Source organism: Chlorocebus sabaeus, chromosome 14 (assembly GCF_047675955.1).
Source record: "Chlorocebus sabaeus isolate Y175 chromosome 14, mChlSab1.0.hap1, whole genome shotgun sequence".
NCBI lineage: Eukaryota > Metazoa > Chordata > Mammalia > Primates > Cercopithecidae > Chlorocebus > Chlorocebus sabaeus.
In genome coordinates this window covers 68,046,235-68,065,332 of record NC_132917.1, presented here as the reverse complement: position 1 = coordinate 68,065,332, position 19,098 = coordinate 68,046,235, and the positions used below count along the sequence as shown (strand labels likewise).

The 19,098-nt window shown below is 37.6% G+C and overlaps 1 protein-coding gene across 2 annotated transcripts in view; it reads left to right on the top strand.

The window, feature by feature from the left end:
• Positions 1 to 19,098, top strand: part of PPP3R1 (protein phosphatase 3 regulatory subunit B, alpha) — a 74,866-nt gene that overhangs the window by 30,268 nt on the left and 25,500 nt on the right. For both annotated transcript variants that reach the window (XM_007970411.3, XM_073023044.1), the window contains exon 2: positions 6,028 to 6,067. In XM_007970411.3, coding sequence (XP_007968602.1) covers positions 6,028 to 6,067 — 40 coding nt within the window. The remainder of the gene's footprint in view (positions 1 to 6,027; positions 6,068 to 19,098) is intronic.

Genomic DNA, 19,098 nt, shown 5'->3' with positions numbered 1-19,098 from the left:
TAATTCTCAAAATGTTTGCTTTTAAATCTGCCTTCTTGCTATTTCTTATTTTCTTATTTGCTTTTTGTTTCTTTGTCCTATTTGTCTGCCTTTTTTTGGATTATTTTTTCTGATTGTATTAGTCAGGGTTCTCCAGAGAAATAACCAGTAAGAGATACATATGTCTAGAAAGAGATTTATTATATGATACTGCCTCACATGATTATAGAGGCTAAGAAGTTCTGCTCCTGCTGTCTGTAAGCTGGAGACCCAGGAAAGCTGGTGCTGTAGCTTGAAGTCCTGAGAGCTAAAGAACTGATGGTGTAAATTCTAGTCTGAGTCTGAAGGCCTGAGAACCAGGAGCATTGAGGGAAGGAAAAGCTTGACTTTGCAGCTCAGGCAGTGAGGCAGAGAACTAATTCAATCTTCTGCCTTTTTGTTCTATTCAGGTGCTGGACAGATAGGATGTTATCCAATCAGTTTTACTTAGTTCACCAGTTCAGATGCTAATCTCTTCCACAAGCACCCTAGCAGACTCTCACTCAGAAATAATGTTTAGCTGGATAGCTGAGCATCCCTTGGCCCAGTTAGGTTGACACAAAATTAACCATCACAATGATACCATTTTATTTTGTCTCCTTTTTTAAGCTGTTCTAGAGTTTACAATATACATCTTTAACATACCATGCTCTACTTCAAATAATGGTACAGTGTTTCTCTTACAGTGTAAGATCCTGACAACAGCATGCATTCGTTTTTTCGCTGCCCTTTTGTGCTGTTATATGTTCACTTTATATACCCCGCAACACATTATTTTTGCTTTTAAATAGTCATATTTTAAAGACATGTAAAAATGAGAAAAATGTCTTTTATACTTGCCATTTACCATTTCTGATATTCTTCATTTCTTTATCTAGATCCAGCTTTCCATCTGGTATCATTTTTCTTCTGCCTGAAGAATTTTCTTTTGACTTTTTTTTGTAGTGAATATATGTTGGAGCCTAATCTTTCCTTTCAGTTTTTGTTTCTGGAAAAAGCATTTGCCATAATGTTTGAAAGATGTTTTTGCTGGATATAAAAACTGATAGTTTTTTTTTTTTTTAAACACTTTAAACAGATTCCATTGTTTACTGTCCTTGGTGTATCTAGAAAGAAATATGCTGTAGTAATTTTGTTATATGTATGTAGTTAATCTTTTTTCCTCTCTGATTATATTTAGGATTTTCTGTGTCACAGCAGTTTATTATGTGTGTGTGTGTTTTTTGTTTTATGTTTCTTCTACTTAGAGTTCATTGAACTTCTTGGATTTGGGGATTTAAAGTTTTCATCAAATTTGGAAGATTTGGAGCCATTATTTAAACAACAATTAAAACATTTTATTGACATGAAATTCACATAACAAAATCATTTTAAAAGTAAACAGTTCAGTGACATTTATTTATTTATTTATTTACTCACTTACTTACTGACTGACTAAGTCTTGCTTGGTTGCTCAGGCTGGAATGCAGTGGTGCGCTCATGGCTCACTGCACCCTTGACCTCCCAGGCTCAAGCAGTCATCCCATATCACCCTCCTGAGTAGCTGAGACTACAGGCATATGCCAACATGCCTGGCTCATATTTTTGTTTTTGTTTTTGAGGTGGAGTCTCGCTTTGTTGCCCAGGCTGGAGTGCAGTGGTACGATCTCTGCTCACTGCAGCTTCCACCTCCCCGGTTCAAGTGATTCTCCTGCCCCAGCCTCTCGAGTAGCTGGGATTACAGGCACCTGCCACCATGCCCAGCTAATTTTTGTATTTTTAGTAGAGATGAGGTTTCACCATGTTGACCAGGCTGGTCTTGAACTCCTGACCTCAAGCGATCTGCCCACCTCGGCCTCCCAGTGTGGTGGGATTACAGACGTGAGCCACCACGCCCAACCTTTTTTGTATTTTTTTTAGAGGTGGTGTTTTGCCATGTTACCCAGGCTGGCATTTAGTACATTTATAATGTAGTACAACCACCACCTCTATGTTGTTTGAAAATATTTTCATCACCCTAAAAGGAAACCCCATAGCCAAAAAATAATTGTTCACCATTCCTCCTCCCCCAGCAACTGGCACCCACCAGTCTCTACATTCTGTTTCTGTGTATTTTCTTTATCAGTGTATTTCATATAAATGGAATCATAAAATATGTGGCCTTTTGTTTTTGGCTTTTACTTACATGATTTTGAGGTTCATCCATTTTGTAGCATCTTATTATGTTTTATATTGGATGTCATACATTGCAAATTTTATGCTATTGTGCTAGATTTTGTTTTATTCCTTTAAAGAATGTAAGAGTTTGTTTTGTCATCTGCTTAAGCTACTGAGACCCAAATTTGATCTGAGACTTGTTTTCTATCTTTCTTTTTTTTTTTTTTTTTTTTTTTTTTAATTTATTTATTATTATTAAACTTCAAGTTGTAGGGTACATGTGCACAACGTGCAGTTTTGCTACATATGTATACTTGTGCCATGTTGGTGTGCTGCACCCATCAACTCGTCATTTACATCAGGTATAACTCCCAATGCAATCCCTCCCCCCACCCCCCTCCCCATGATAGGCCCCGGTGTGTGATGTTCCCCTTCCCTTCTTAAGGTAAGTTCGGAACAGCCTTTAATTCATGGCCAATGTAGTCGTTCTGAGGACTGGACCCAATTCCCTGAGTATTTAAAAGTTTCTCCATTTTGGCTCATGGGATCATGAACTATTCCTAGCTCTGCACAAACTCCCAAAAGTTACTCAACCTGCTACTAGTTCTTTTCCTGGACTTGGGAAGTTTCCTCTCAGACTTAAGCAGAGACTGGAGGAGACTTTTATGCAGATCTCCAAAGGTCTCTCATGCGTCTCCCTTTTCTAAAGTACTCTTCCTCATAAGTCTAACCTCCTTGGCCTTACGAACGTCATGTATTACTGACTTCTCAATTCAGCAGTGTCTTGGGACTGTGTTTCTGTTCCCCATTCCTGTGCTGCAACCTGGAAACTTTCTCCAGATAGTAAGCTGGGACATAGATCCTAAGGGCTTACCTCTTTTGTTTTCTTATGTAGGTGATCACAGATAATGCCTGATGAATGTTGTTTGATAAAATTTTTCTGATTTAGTAGTTTTTTAAACACTGGTTGAGTGGTTCATGTAGCATTTCTCCTTCATAGGCAGATGTTACTAAATTTTTAAATCAGTATAGTGTAAGGAAAGTCTATCTTGAACTTAAGGCAAGTGGATTTATTTAAGGACCTCATCTTCGAGTGATCTTGTCAGTAACTTGGTCATGTGGGATGATGTTTGAATTCTTCAAGCTTTCTTATATAAACTTAAAACATGTTAGCTTTAGAACTTTTTATGTATTTAGATGTAATTTTATGTTTTTTTTTTATTTCAGTTGAGTGGTTCTCTTAGAAGTAAATGTCAGTACCTTATTGGGTATATCTCTCACAGTATCTTATCATTATTTTGGTATTTCCCAATCCTAGACTGGAGCTATCGGCTAGAAATTCACTGCAGAATTAATTTACCTTCAGAAATGCTATTTTTTTCCAGTTAAGTCTGAAATAATAATTTACAAACTGATGTGTATTTTTTGTTTAAATGTAATTACGCATTAGATTCAGGGATCAATAAACTATAGCCCACATGCCAAACCTGAATGAAACAATTACTGATAAATGTAATACCCCCAGCTAGTAGCTTAAGAAGCTGACCATGAGGGGGTGGGGAGAGGAGTATAAAGGGGAATGTCCAAGACTCCTATTTTTTACTAATGACTAAACATGAGGAAGACTGAACATGGAACAAAATTATATTGACCATATTGACAAAATTATCTTTATATTGCCATGTTTTGCTTTGGTTTCCTTTTTTAAATGGAAGGTAAACTATGAAGACATTCTTGCTGTAAAAGTTCGAACAATACAGAATATGGAGTAAAAAGTGGGGAATGTAGGGTAGAGATGGTGGTGCTGCTTGGGAGAGTGACTACAGAGATATGAGTTGTCTTAAAGGATTTTACTTAGCTTTCTAAAAAGTATTGGTTTTTATTGTGAAGGCAGTGGGAGCTATTGAATTTTAGCAGGGACGTGATGTGGTCAGTTTGGGACAGATTGTGGTTGCAGTAATGTTTTGGATATATGGATTCCAAGTTTAGGAGCACGACGAGTTATTCCTTGTTAATGGGAAAGTCCTTAGGAGCCCTGGCCTGGTTGGTTCTTAGGTCTTGTGGACGTTGTCTAGTTGGGAGTGATATAGATAAATAGGTTCTCGAGATAGATGGTATCGTTTACAAAGAATTGATAACACTCTAAAGGTTAGTGGGCTGGAGAAAAAAGGACCTAGTTTTAAAATCCTGCTTGAAACTACCACATAACTACTTTTTACCTTCACTTATAAAACAGTAATGATACTTATTATTATTATTATTTTTAAAAACCTTACAGTGACAGTGCAAAATTTAGTAAATAAAATACCGGTATGCTTTTGAGAGTCTTGCAAGAAACATACTTAACTTTAAGGTAGAGTGGAATAAGGAAAACAAAAAAAGCATTAAAAAAAAATTAAGCAAGAATATGTAAGGCAGTGAAGATAAGAATCATGGTAAGAATATTAAGATCAATTAAGTAATGTGCAAAATAAGCAGAAATCCATCTCTATTCATTAATATCAGGCTTTATTAATGTTTGCTTTCTTTTATCCTTAGTTTAACGTACATTTGATATTTAAAGTGACCTAATATTACCAGTTATGGAAAATTGCAATTATCTGCTATAACTTGCAAGAAAAAGACTAGCTGTTGGTACCGTGTCAGTTAATTGAATGCGGTAACTTACTGATTAGACTTTAAGTTTACATAGGATTAAAGGTATGTTGAGGAGTTTAAAAGCCAGCCATACTAAAAAAAAAATTTAGGTTTTCAATAGCTTCTGAAGATATATATTTAAATATGCCAATGTTAATTGTACACTTGAATTAATAGCAACTGTATACTTATTGCTATTTAATTGCTAGGTAGGGTCAAGGTTAGATAGAATATAGGATGCTTGGTATTCAATTTATCACTGAACTTTAAAAATTTAACTTATGTTACTTTAAATTCTATAGACGATTTTAAAGATCTTAATGATTCTACTTCTGAGTCTATTACACTACTTGGGATTTTTACTGTTTTAGATTTAGAAGTACTTTTGATTCCACTGCTAATCAAATGGTGTGATCTTCCAGCAGATATTTGACCTCCCTGGGCCTAGTTCTCAGAGTTGTTAAATGTAGGCATTGACCCAGGTCTCTAGTTTTTCTAGAATACTTTTTTCCTTAAATATATTTCACGTAAAATCCTAGTATAGAAAACGGATAGGTTTACTTTTTATATATATATATATATATAAATTAGGAGTTCAGATAAATTATGTTAAGTTATGGTCTATTCATGAAATAAGACTTTGTATGAAAAAAATTTGAAATGGTTTTCAAGTGGCTGGCTGTCAGGTTAGACTCACCTTTCCATTAATATTTTTCTTAGTTTAGTTGCTCAGCATATAGAAAAACTACGTTTCAATACAGGGAAAAATGGTAACAGATTTCTGTTTTTTCTTTTTAAACAGCTCATTTTGCAGTCTCAGGAAACTCTTCAGTTAGAGTTGGCAAGGGAATTTTTGTTCTAAGCTCTACCGCAAAATCAATTCACCCAGCAAGACAAGTTGGAGCATTGACAGTCCCTAATGTGTTAAAATTTGGCATATAACATATTTAGGGTGTTAGAAAATATTTAAAATATATTGCAATCAAATGTTTGCGTAAATCCTACGTGACAGAGCCATAAATCAGAACAGTTTGATTCAAGAACTCTTTCTACAGTATTATTATTTGTTTTCTTACTTATTTTTTAAAGATATAAACAATTTATAGATATGGTCATGTTAGTAGTTTATGGCTTATTTCCCTGTGTTTTTTGACTTAAAATATTTAGGTTTAATATTTTAAAGAAATTTGTGCCTATTTTATGACTAATTATTTCTTTTTTTCCCTCCTCCCCCAGGGAAATGAGGCAAGTTATCCTTTGGAAATGTGCTCACACTGTAAGTCATATTCTTGTTTTCAAGAGTTACTTTTATTCACTCATCTCTGTCCCTGCGCGTTTGTGTGTGTGTATATCATATACTTCTGTAATGTATATTTACTTACCTTTGTAGCAATGTTAGCCTTTAGCTATTTAAAATGGATAGTGAATTTGACACACAGTCTTTTTATGTTACCAAAGTAGGAATATTTTTAAATAGACTTGTTTATTACTAATATCTACACTGTGCTATAGTTATAAATAAACCCCAAAATCTCAGTGTCTTAAACTAACAGAAGTTTTTCAAGTGAAGTTTCAAAGCAGATTTGTAGGAACTCTTCTCTTTGATGACTCAGTGATCCAGGCTCCCTTGTCTTGGAATGCCACCATCTCTAATGCATGTTCCCAACATCAGTGAGGAAGAGGGAAATCCAAGGACCTGTAGGCAGTGCTTTTATCTGCCTCGGCCCAGAGGTGATTTATATCAGTTGTGCTCATATTTCATATTTATAGGCCAGAGCTAGTTATGCAGCACCACCAAACTGCCCCTGTTTGGGGCTGAAAAGTACAGCTTTCCGTATTTTCTGGAAGGAGAGACAGACAAGGCACACAGCATTCATTAAGTCCTTTTTTTTTTTTTTTTTTTTTTTTTTCCGCTTTTAATTTTTTGAACAAATGGAATCACTAAGTTTTTTGTTTTTTACATTTTAGGGAGGGGTGGGGGTGATTCTTTCTCTGAAGAGCAAACTTTCAGAATAAAAGTCTGTGTGTAAAGCCTTTTTCTGATGTTTAAAATGTCTTATTTTTAAATTTGAAAAAGGTCTTTTAATGTGTACCTTTGATAGAAGTTTAATATTTGAAAGATTGGATGTTAATTTAGAATTAATTTGCTTGTATTAATATTCCAGTAGGCCTTTTTTTTTTTTTTTTTTTTTTAAAAAAAAAAAGACTTAGGCTAGACCAGTGGTCTGGTCACTTAACCATATCCAATTTGATTGTAGCCTGTTAATGGGATGTTGTATCAAGGGCATGTTCATTTTGCCGTCCCTTTAAAAAATACAAGATCGTCCCTCTATGGTTTTCTATTATGATATAAATTTATTTTATTTGGTTACTGTTAGCTCTTACGGTTAAGAATTAAGTCTAAAAAACCACTAATTGATGTATAAAACAACATTTATTCCTACAGTGTGTTTTATTTATATTTTAGTATTTACTAATACAAAATAAGGACTTAGTAATTCTTAAGTCCTTGTTTACACTGTTCATATACATTGTAGTTTTATTTATTTAGCCCCACCTGCTCTTTCCCCACCCACTTTCCCCTCCATCTTTGAATCCTAATTTCTTTATATCCTCTGAGCAACTTCATTCCCTTAATTTGGTTGTCTTCTATACTCTCCCATTGTAGTATGTTTGTTGGTGTGGAAACCAGAGTTTCATGTTATATTACCAAAGGTATTCAATACTATTTAAACTTTCTGGTATTTTAGAAACTAAAACTCACAAGTACATATCTCAGATTCCTTTGCAGTCAGAATTCTTAATGTTACTTTATTTCTGCCACAGATACACTCATGAGATATGGAAGGTAGAAGTGAATTAGAATTTGTTATTTTCCTATTTTTATTGTTTCTGCTGGTAGGATTCTGGTTGTGATTTGGATTTGTGTGGTGTGTGCAATGCTCTGGAGCCAGAAGCTTTCAAATTTACTATGCAGCTTCCTTATGGACAGGGAATACAGGTTGAGTATTCCTTATCCAAAAATCTTGAGACCATAAATGTTTTGGGTTTTGAATTTTGGGGGTTTTGGAAAACAGGTGTACCTCTTTTTTTTTTTTTTAAACTTTTAGGTTCATAGGTATGTGCAGGTTTGTTATATGGATAAACTGTGTGTCACGGGGATTTGGTATATAGATTATTTTGCCACCAGGTAATAAGTATAGTAGCTGATAGGTCATTTTTTTGATCCTCTCCCTCCTCCCACCCTCCACTGTCAAGTAGGCCTTGATGTCTGATGTTCCCATCTTTGTGTCCACCTGTTCTCGTTGTTTAGATCCCACTTACAAGTGAGAACATGCAGTATTTGGTTTTCTGTTCGTGTGTTTGCTTAGGATAATGGTTTCCAGCTGCATCCGTGTTGCTGCAAAAGACACGATCTTGTGTCTTTATGGCTGCGTAGTATACTATGTTGTATATGTACCTCATTTTCTTTATCCAGTCTACTCTTCATGGGCATTTAGGTTTATTCCATGTCTTTGCTGTTGTGAATAATAAATTGTGAATAGTGTAAATATATGTGTCCATGTGTCTTTACGGCAGAATGATTTATATTCATTTGGATATATACCCAGTAATGGGATTGCTGGGTCAAATGGTAACTGTTTTAAGTTCTTTGAGGAATAGCTGCACTGCCTCCCACAACGGCTGAACTAATTTACATTCTCACCAGTAGTGTATAAGCGTTCCCTTTTGTCTGCATCCTTGCTGGCGTCTGTTACTTTTTGATGTTTTAGTAATAGCCATTTTGACTGGTGTGAGACAGTATCTAATTGTGGTTTAGATTTGCATTTCTCTAATGATTAGTGATGTTGAGAAGTTTTTTCGTATGATTGTTGGCCACATGTATGCCTTCTTTTGAAATGTGTCTGTTCGTGTCCTTTGCCCACTTTTTAATGGGGTTATTTGTTTTTTTGCTTTTAGGTTTAAGTTCCTTAGAGATTCTGGGTATTAGACCTTTGACAGATGCGTAGTTAGCAGATGTTTTCTCCCTTTCTGTAGGTCGTCTGTTTTACTCTGTTGATAGTTTCTTTGGCAGAAGATCTTTAGTTTAATTAGGTCCAATTTGTTAGTTTTTGTCTTTGTTGCAATTGCTTTTGGTGACTTTGTCATGAAATCTTTGCCAGATCCTTTATCTAGAATGGTATTTTCTAGCTTATCTTCCAGGGTTTTTATAGTTTCAGGTTTTACATTTAAGTCTTTTATCTGTCTTGAGTTGATTTTTGTATGTGGCATAAGGAAGGCAGTTTCAATCTTCTGCATAGGGTTAGTCAGTTATCCCAGTTATCCCAGCACCACTTATTGAATGAGGGAGTCCTTTTCGCTTGTTTTTGTCAACTTTGTTGTAGGTGTGCAACATTATTTCTGGGCTCTCTATTCTGTTCCATTGGTCTGTGTATCTGTTTTTGTACAAGTACCATGCTGTTTTAGTTACTGTAGCCTTTGTAGTGTAGCTTGAAATCAGGTAGTGTGATGTCTCCAGCTTTATTATTTTTGCTTAGGATTGCCTTGGCTATTTTGGTTCCATACGGATTTTAAAATAGTTTTTTCTAATTCTGTGAAGAATGTCATTGGCAGTTAAATAGAAATAGCATTGAATTTGTCAATTGCTTTGGGTAGTATGCAGATGTATCTCGTTTTATTATGCTTTGATTTATTGTACTTTGCAGCTAATTGTGTTTGTTACAAATTGAAGGTTTGTGGTAACGCTATGCCAAGCAAGTCTCTGCCATTTTCCCAGCAGCATGTTTTCACTTCCTGTCTGTGTCACATTTTGGTAATTTTTGCAGTATTTCATACTTTTTCATTATTATATCTGTATGGTGGTCTGTGGTTAGTGATCTAAAATGATTACAAGGTTACTATTATAATCATTTTGGGGCAGTATGAACAGTGTCCATGTAAGATGGTGAACTTAGTCCAGTTGTCTGTGTTCTGATGGCTGCACTGACTGGCCATTCCCACAACTCTGTCCTTTTCCTCAGGCCTCCCTGTTCCTGAAGACAGCAGTATTGAAATTGGACTAGTTAATAACCCTACACTGCCCTCTAATTGTTCAAGTGAGAAAGAATTAGATATGTTTAATTTTAAATCAGAAGTTAGAAATGATTAAGCATATTGAGGAAGGTGTGTCGAAAGCCCAGATAGGCCAAAAGCTAGGCCTCTTGTGCCACACAATTAGCCAAGATATGGATGCAAAGGAAAAGTTCTTAAAGGAAATTAATAGTGCTAACTCCAGTGAACAAACAAATGATAAGAAAATGAAACAGCCTTATTGCTGATATGGGTACAGTTTTATGGTCTGGATAGAAGGTCAAACCAGCCACAACATTCCATTAAGCCAAAGCCTAGTGCAGAGCAAAGCCCTAATTCTTCAATTCTGTGAAGGCTGAGAGAGATGGGGAAGCTGCCGAAGGAAAGTTTGAAGCTAGCGGAGGTTGGTTCTTCAAGTATAAGGAGATAAGCCATCTCCATAACTTGCAAGTTCAAGTGGCAAGTGCTGATGCAGAAGCTGCAGGAAGTTATCCAGAAGATGAAGGGTGGCACTGACTCTTGGGAACAATGCAGCTGGTGACTTTAAGTTACAGCCAGTGCACAGTTATTCTGTAAATCATAGGACCTTAAGAATTATGGTAAATCTCCTCTGCCTGTGCTCTATAAATGGAACAACAAAGCCTAAATGGCAGCACAGCTGTTTACAGCATGGTTTACTGAATATTTTAAGCTCACTGTTGACACTTACCTCTCAGAAAAAAAGATTTCTTTCAAAGTAATCCTGCTCATTGACAATGCAGCGAGTCATCCAAGAGGTCTGATGGAAATGTACATAGAGAGTAACATTTTCATGCCTGCTAACACAACATCCATTTTGTAACCCATGGAGTAAAGGGTAATTTTGACTTTCAAGTCTTATTACTTAAAAAATGCGTTTTGTAAGGCTGTAACTGTCTTTGATAGTCATTCCTCTGATGGATCTGGGCAAAGTAAATTAAAAACATTCTGGAAAGGGCCAGGCACAGTGGCTCACACCTGGAATCCCAGCACTTTAGGAGGCCAAGGTGGGCGGATCACCTGAGGTCAGGTGTTTGAGACCAGCCTGGCCAACAAAATGAAACCCTGTCTCTACCAAAAATATGAAAGTTCGCCAGGCATGCTGGCATATGCCTGTAATCCCAGCTACTCAGGTGGCTGAGGCACGAGAATGGCTTGAACTCCTGAGGCAGAGGTTGCAGTGAACAGAGATCACACCACTGCACTCCAGCCTGGATGACAGAGCGAGACCCTGTCTCCAAAAAAAAAAAACCTGGAAAGGATTCACTATTACAGATTTGCCATTGAGAACATTCTTGATTCATGGGAAGTCAAAATACCAGTATAAACAAGAGTTTGAAAGAAGCTGATTCCAGTTCTTATGGATGATTTTGAGGGGTTCAGGGCTTTCATGGAGGAAATAACTGCAGATGTCATAGAAGGAGCAGAAGAACTAGAATTAGAAGTGGAGCCTGAAAATGTGGCTGATTTGCTGCCATCTCATGATGGAACTTGAACTCATAGATGAGGAGTTGCTTTTTATGGGTGAGTGAAGAAAGTGGTTTCTTGATATGGAATCTACTGGTGAAGATGCTGTGAACATTGTTGAAATGACAACAAAGGATTTAGAATATTCCATAAACTTGGATGATAAAGCAGCAGCAGGGTTTGAAAAGACTCCAATTTTGAAAGAAGCTCTACTGTGGGTAAAATGCTGTCAAATAGCATTGTATGTTACAGAGAAATCTTTTATGAAAGGAATTGTCAAATGATGTGACAAAACTTTATTGCTGTCTTATTTTAAGAAATTGTCACAGCCACCCCGATCAGCCCGTGGCCATCAGCATTGAAGCGAGACCTACCAACAGCAAAACGATTATAACTCACTGAAAGCTCAGATGATCCTTAGCATTTTTTAGCAATAAAGTATTACTAGTATTACTATTATTATTTTTTTGGAGACATAGTCTCGCTCTGTCGCCCAGGCTGGAGGGCAGTAGCGTGATCTCAGCTCACTGCAAGCTCCACCTCGCGGGTTCACGCCATTCTCCTGCCTCAGCCTCCTGAGTAGCTGGGACCACAGGCGCCCGCCACCACACCCGGCTAATTTTTTTGTATTTTTAGTAGAGACGAGGTTTCACCATGTTAACCAGGATGGTCTTGATCTCCTGACCTCGTGATCTGCCCATCTTAGCCTCCCAAAGTGCTGGGATTATAGGTGTGAGCCACCGTGCACGGCTGCAATAGAGTATTTTTAAATTAAGGTGTATATGTTGTTTTTTAGGCATAATGTTATTGCACACTTTGTAGACAACAGTAATATGTAAACATAACTTTTATATGCACTGGGAAACAAAAAAAATTTGTGTAGTTCACTTTATTCACTTTATTGTGGTGGTCTGGAAGCAAACTTAAAGTGTCTCTGAGGTATGCCTGTATTTGCATTATATATACTGACTGAGCATCCCAAATCTAAAAATTTGAAATCCAGAATGCTCCAAAAAGCATTTATTTTACGTGCCATGTCAACACTCAAAAAGTTTCATATTTCAGAACATTTTGTATTTCGGATGTTTAGATTTGGGATGGTCAAACCATGTTTTTTTTTTTTTTTTTTTTTGAGACGGAGTCTCGCTCTGTCGCCCAGGTTGGAGTGCAGTGGCCGGATCTCAGCTCACTGCAAGCTCCGCTTCCCGGGTTTACGCCATTCTCCTGCCTCAGCCTCCCGAGTAGCTGGGACTACAGGCGCCCGCGACCTCGCCCGGCTATTTTTTTGTATTTTTTAGTAGAGACGGGGTTTCACCGTGTTAGCCAGGATGGTCTCGATCTCCTGACCTTGTGATCCGCCCGTCTCGGCCTCCCAAAGTGCTGGGATTACAGGCTTGAGCCACCGCGCCCAGCCAAACCATATGTTTTTTGATGGCCTTGTTCTGTAACGTAGTTTTGTGAATTGTTCCTAAAAGTTCAACCCAGACTCATTTTTTAGCCTCCTAACAATTTTTAGCATTGAAAAACAACCTTTGCTTCAACTACCTAGAGTTAGATTTTGTTGTCTGTTGAACCCACGAAAAATACAATTCCAGGAATGCTGTAGGCTGTACACTCTCAAAGTAATGGAAATCTGGATTGGTTATCTGACTTCGTCGGATTTGGAGATAATAATGATCCCATTATCATGAACAAATTGGAACATGAAATAACTTATTTTATGGTTGCATAAAATAAAGTGCTTATTGAAGGCAGAACTTTGGTAGACCAAATTGCTATTGTAAAATATTTGGAGAATGAGGAGTATAAGTAGTGTGGATTGGCTGGTTACTTTTGGCTGTATTGGAGAACTTAAAGAAAATAGTTAGAAGTTCTTGATTGAAGGACCAGTTAAGATGACCAGGGAGCTTAAAAATAATAAGATCTTTTGTGTGAAAGGACAATGGTTGGGAAAGAGGAGATTGTAAGAGTTGGAGTAGAGGCCAATAGATTAAGATAACATGAGGTTCTAGAACTCCCACAACCATTCTGAGCCTTCCTTGCAAGCAGACATAGCCTCTTCAACCCCTGTTTCATGAGGCTGGTCTTGCCTTGCTTGAGGAGACCTCTTACCTTGAGATAAGATGTCACTCTGTTTTGTATTAAGACCACTTTCCCATTGCTCATTATGTTTCAGCAATCTCCTTTTTTTCCCCAAAAACACATGTCAATTTCTTTCATTCCTATTACCACCTTCGCTTGTTTATGAGTTTGGGTAGAGTGGTCTTTGGTCGGCTCTTTATTTGACTGACTGTATTCTCCTTCAGCTGTCAGGTATTATAGTACCCTGATTTGTTTTTGTTGGGGCTTTTTTGTTGTGTCTTACAAACTTAGATAGAGGGAGTTTAAAACTCGACAGAGGGAGGCGAAGTCGGCCTCTGTTACCCAGGCTAGAGTGCCGTGGCATAACCATGGTTCAGTGCAGCCTGGCTCACTGGGGCTCAAACGATTCTGCTACCTCAGTTCTGGAGTAGCTGGGACCACAGGCATGTACCACCACTGCTGGCTAAGCTTTTAAAACATTTTTTTATAGAGTCCGGGTTTTACGATGTTGCCCAGGCTTGTCTCAAACTTCTGGGCTCAAGCAGTCCATACATCTCAGCCTCCCAAAGTATTGGGATTGCAGGTATGAGCTACTATACCTGGCCTTTATTTTTTTTTTTTTAACAGCAGTTAACATAAACTCAGATTACTTGTTTATTATCTATTTTGTAACTTCCACAGTTTTTTTAAACTAAAAAAAATTGGTGGTATCTATGACCAGTTATCCATAATCTTTGCATCCCAATCACTATTTACATTTTATTTTGCTATTTCCTCCCAGACTTTTTTTTAATGATTTTTTAAAAATTAAAAACAATTTTTTTTTTTTTAGAGTCTTGCTCTGTCACCTAGGCTGGAGGGCAGTGGTATGATCTCGGTTTACTGCAGCCTCCACCTCCTGGGTTCAAGCAATTCTTGTGTCTCAGCCTCCCAAGAAACTGGGATTACAGGTGAGCGCCATCACACCTGGCTAATTTTTGTATTTTTAGTAGAAATAGGTTTTCACCGTGTTGGTCAGGCTGGTCTCAAACTCCTGGCCTCAAACAGTCCACCTGCCTTGACCTCCCAAAGTGCTGGGATTACAGGCATGAACCACTGTGCCCAGCCTTTTTATGAATGTTTAATGTAATTAGGATCATATGAAGGCATGAATGTTTCTATTTTAAAACATGAAATAAAATGTTACATCTAGAATAGTGTTAGAATGGACCAAAACTAGACCTAATTACTACCATCTAGACCAGGAATATTGGTAAACTGCTGCCTGCCAGCAGTTTTTATTACTAAAACATAGCCATTGGAACATAGCCATGCCCATTTTTCTGTTTTCTGTGCTGCAGTGGCAGAGTTGAGTAATTGCTCAGAGACCATATGGTCAACAAAGCCTGAAAGATTTACCATCTGGCCTATTAGAAAAAAACTTATTGAACCCTCTTGTAGACTATAGTGGCCTTCTGGACTTGAGAACTATTTTTTGAGTCACTACTGCACCGCTAACTTATCTCCAGAATATGGTCAAGACAGAAGTTACAAACTGGTGCTTTCGGTGTTATGCAGATCTATAAACTTGTCTCCGGTAAAGTCAGTGTGTCAGATTTTTTTTTTTTTTTTTTTTTTTTTTGTGAGACAGAGTTTTGCTCTTGTTGCCCAGACTGGAGTGCAATGGTGTGGTCTCAGCTCACTGCCACCTCCACCTCCTGGGTTCAAGCAGTTCTCTCTCAGCCTCCCAAGTAGCTGGGATTGCAGGCACCCACCACCACGCCAGGCTAATTTTTGTATTTTTACTAGAGATGAGGTTTCACCATGTTGGCCAGGCTTGTCTCGAACTCCTGATCCCAGGCGAGCCACCTGCCTCAGCCTCCTAAAATGCTGGCATTGTAGGTGTGAGCCATTGCGCCCTGCGATGAGTCTGTTTTATAGTTTCTCTAGAATGGAAAGAGTTCCGCTTAAAATTGAGCTTCTGCTTACCGTTTAGTTTGAGCATGTGACATGAATTATTCCTCCACTTGACAGTGGAAAGAAAGAGGTGCAGAGGTCTGTAATTAGGTATGCTTTAGGCTGCAAAAGAGTTGGGATTGGTTGTTGCTAGCATAAACTCCAATGGGGATGAGGTACTAGGACATTAATTTTTTATTTCTCAGTCAAGAACAGAGGTCTTGAGGGAACCATAGTTCCCAAATTCTTTTCTGCTCATTCTTTAAATCTGGGACTGAGGGCCAGAGAAAAATGTCCTAGGGCAAAAAGCAGATGGATATTCATTACATACATCTGGGATGGCAAAAGTCACGGTTTTTTCTTTGTGTGGTAAGCATTTGAAATAGATTTCATACACTGTTAAAGCTGTCCTTTTCAGTTAATCCTCAGAACTTAGTAGTAAGTCTTCTTTCTTATCACTTTAATCCACACTTTGATTAAACTGTTGAGCCTTGTCACTAAAGAGCTATACTTGTCATTGTTCACAGCCAGCTGTGAATCTGCCTAAATTATTTTGTCTGTTATATAGTTATTTTTTCCTGTTTGGTTCACTAGAATCTTATATGCTTTTTTTTTTTTTATCATATTTTACTTATGATTTGGATCAGTTTCCTCAGATGACCTTGTCCACATTAAAACTGCCACTTTCTTTGTTCACCCACACATTGTAGTAATTTTTTTTTTTTTTTGCTTTTTTTCCCCAAAACCTCTTTACTGTTGGAAGAGCTTAGTTTTATTTAGTTTTTTTTTCTGTGAATAGTACTGTCATTTTATAAGATTGTTTAAATCAGTCCTTGACACACTTCACTATTTATACTTCCCTATTTAGGTTAATTCCTGTCGTGCCTTCTTATCCCTTTCCTACCTAGCTCAAGCCAGTGTTCTCTGTTTGGCCTTGTTTAATTGCCCTAGCCCCAGTGTCCTCTCAGTTTTTCTTCTTTCAATGGAAAGTTGTGCTGCTTTTTCAAAAAGTTAACAGGACTCTAAATTACGTGCTGTAGCATACTGTATTCTTCATGTGCCACATAGATAAGTAAGCACCTACCAAGTACTTACAGATTAGCCACTGGGAAAAAGGGAAATACATAGATTATTACAGTATGAGTAAACTATTATGGGAAATAAAAACACAGGTTCCAACGAGGAAAAATTACCTTTAGTTAAGGAAATTAAGAAAAGCTTCGTGGAAGGGGTGACATTTGAAAGCTGCGTAGGATTAGAATGTGGATTAATTCTTTGACTGTGTAGTTATTTCTTTGTCTCTTTATATGTTATCCACATCATCAACATTCTACCCAAACTTACCTGCATTACCTGGTTTTAATAAATGATTTTGCTCCTAATGCTTGAGAAAACTAGGGACTAAGAAAACTTGGGGATGATTTAAGTGTTGGCCTCATTCACCCCTCACCTCTGCCTGTCACAAGAGAAACTTGCCTGATCTCACATTTAATCTTAACCTCCTTTCCTTCAGTATCAGGCTTTCCCATTTTCATGGTTAGCCTTTGCTAACCATGTGCTTTTGATCTTGTGCCATCTCATCTCTAGGATCTTATTTTGTTAAATTTATCTTTATTGTCCCATATGTCTTCAGCTTCTTCCTCTCTTCAGTTTATAAACACAGTCAACTTCTCTTTGATTTTGATCCTACATGTACCTTGAAGTTTCTCTCTGTTCTTTCCTGTATTTGAACCTGTTAAAGAAGAGCCTACACAATTACCTTTATTTCCTTATTTCTGCTAATTTTTTGGTCTACTGCAGTCTGGCTTTCGGCTGCTGTAACTCCACTGACACTATCAAGGTCTTCATTTTATCAACACATTGTCTAATTGCTACATCTGGATTGATTTTTAAAATCTACAAAATCATTTGTGGCCTTTGGGGAAATTTGAACACTGATTATTTGATACCAAATAATTACTTTTTAGGTGTGATAATGTTATGATGTGTTAAAGAGTTTTTATCTTTTAGAGATAATACTGTTTAGGCTGGGTGCGGTGGCTCATGCTTGTAATACCGGCACTTTGGGAGGCCGAGGTGGGTGGATCACCTGAGGTTGGAAGTTTGAGACCAGACTGACCAACATGGTGAAACCTACTAAAAATATAAAAAATTAGCTGGGCATGGTGGTGCATGCGTGTAAACCCAGCTACTTGGGAGACTGAGGCAGGAGAATTGCTTGAACCTGGGAGGCGGAGATGGCAGTGAGCTGAGATTGTGCCATTGCACTGCAGCCTGGCAACAAGAGTGAAACTCAGTCTCAAAAAAAAAAAAAAGGCCGGGCGCGGTGGCTCAAGCCTGTAATCCCAGCACTTTGCGAGGCCGAGATGGGTGGATCACGAGGTCAGGAGATCGAGACCATCCTAGCTAACACGGTGAAACCCCATCTCTACTAAAAATACAAAAAAATTAGCCGGGCGTGGTGGCAGGCGCCTGTAGTCCCAACTACTCGGGAGGCTGAGGCAGGAGAATGGCGTGAACCCAGGAGGCGGAGCTTGCAGTGAGCCGAGATAGTGCCACTGCACTCCAGCCTGGGCGACAGAGCAAGACTCCGCCTCAAAAAAAAAAAAAAAAAATGATTAGTTACAAGGAAATGGTGTGTCTGGGATTTGCTCTAAAATAACTGGGGTGGAATATAGATAAAATATTTCTTATGTTTAATGGTTGAAACTGGATAATGAGCATATAGAATTCATTATACTCTTTTTTTCAACCTTTGTGTGTGTTTGAAATTTCTGTTATTGAAAAGTTGGGGCTTTTTAAATAAATGGAAAAGGGAAGAAGGAAGTAACCAATAATAAAATCAACAAGAAATAATTATTTAATTACAATTCAGAATGGCATGCAGATTTTAAGCTTTAATAAGAATAAGTGACTATTTAAGCTAATTTTCACCAGTAAAAGAATTGGGACTTTGACAGTAGAAGCATAATGCCTGGCATAAAGCAGATGCTGAGTAAATATTGATTGACTGAATCAGCTAGCAAGAGCTCAGAGCTGGATTACATAGACAACTCGTTGGATAATTTTAAAGCCTGTATACCTTTGGGAAAACCTGGTAGTTACTAGTCACCCCATTTGTTTTCATACATAATAACAACCCATAATGGTATGGTGCTTACCATGTCCCAGGAACTATTGTAAGCACCTTACATACATTAATTCTTTTAATCCTCATATAGCCGAGATCATGTCCCTGCACTCCAGCCTGGGCGACAGAGCAAGCCTCCGTCTCAAAAAAAAAAAAAAAAAAAAAAAAATCCCTGGACTCTAGTATATTTTAAATATTTCCAGTTTTTAAACAAATAGTCTTAAGTAAAGGACTGGCCGGGCGTAGTGGCTCACATCTGTAATCCCAGTGCTTTGGATGGCCGAGGCGAGCGGATCACCTGAGGTTGGGAGTTGGTGACCAGCCTGGCCACCATGGTGAACAGATGAGAAAATAGAAGCAAAGAGACTTTAAATAACTGGCTTAAGTCACACAGCAGGTGAAGTAACAAAACCATGATTTGATCTTAGGCCAGCGTGCTTCATAGTCAGTATTTTTAATCATAGTATTATATGGTCTGTCTTTAGTAAATCTTACAAAATTAATGTTATAATTGTCTACATGAATAATTCTAGGTAAGACTAGATTTGTCTAAGACATAGGTATTCTGATATATATATATATCTCTCTCTCACAGTATATGTGTG